The sequence below is a fragment of the Apis dorsata genome, unplaced genomic scaffold (genome assembly GCF_000469605.1).
Source record: "Apis dorsata unplaced genomic scaffold, Apis dorsata 1.3 scaffold_650, whole genome shotgun sequence".
Taxonomy (NCBI): Eukaryota; Metazoa; Arthropoda; class Insecta; order Hymenoptera; family Apidae; genus Apis; species Apis dorsata.
Window position 1 is genome coordinate 73,873 of NW_006263841.1, and position 943 is coordinate 74,815.

Genomic DNA, 943 nt, shown 5'->3' on the forward strand with positions numbered 1-943 from the left:
GGACTCTTCTCCAATTTGCTCGATTTCGCCTCGAACTCCTTCTTCAGATTCTTCACGAGGCCGGAGATGGTAGTCGCCGCGGTAGTGACGGCGGTTGTGACGGCGATGGCCGCGACGTTGGTAGGATTGGTTCGCGAGCACTCTGTCTCGACGGGCGAGTCGTCGACGGACAGGCAACGTTGTTTGTTGAACATCAACTTTTGGTTGTTGGTGTTATTATTGTTGTTGGTGTTGTTTAGATTCTCGAGAACCATTTTGTGATGCTTGACGGAAGGGCATTGAGTGGTGTTGACCACGCAAGGACTCGACGACGTTTCGCTCTCCGACCTGCACGATCTCAATGACGAGGGTAGATCCGAGTCCGAGGAGAGGGAGGAGGGTGCCGGGGCGCTGGTCGACAATCTTCCAACATGACGGATCATCGAGGAGGAGGAGGAGGAGGAGGACGAGGGCGAGATATCGATCCCCCTCGCGGGGCTGGGACAATTTCTAACCACGATCAACGGATCCACCATCTTCGAATTGCGATTATTGTTGTTATGGCCGCCGGGTGAGGAATCCCTTCTACGGGGCGGCGTCGGGGACGCCGCGTGATGCAAAAGTACAGGAGGATTGTACGATTCCTCCTCGGCCCCGTCCGAATTTTGCGTGCACACGCGTTTCACACTGTTCGACGACGCGTTACCCTCCTCGAGCTTCTGCTTCGTACGTTTCACGGTGCCCGGATGCCAAGGTATATCTTCCTTGTCGTACGGGAAGAGGCCGCTGGAACCGAGGAGGTCGGATGGCCGCATGTCGTACGAGCCCCACGAGCTGTTTCTCGAAGGTAACGTGGCCCAGGAACTGTGCACCGAGTTGTTGTTCTCGAGGACCACGGCGCTGTCGTAACTGCTCCAAGAGCTCTGTCTGCTCGGCGAGTCCCTCGTCGTCGCCGCCGTTACAC

At 56.9% G+C, this 943-nt stretch overlaps 1 protein-coding gene across 1 annotated transcript in view; it reads right to left on the minus strand.

The window, feature by feature from the left end:
• LOC102678087 (probable GPI-anchored adhesin-like protein PGA55) overlaps positions 1-943 on the minus strand; it is a 41,967-nt gene that overhangs the window by 1,520 nt on the left and 39,504 nt on the right. The window contains 1 exon segment of the mRNA XM_031513470.1: positions 1-940. This exon segment is cut by the window's left edge and continues 19 nt beyond it. Within this exon segment, the coding sequence (XP_031369330.1) occupies positions 1-940 (940 nt within the window).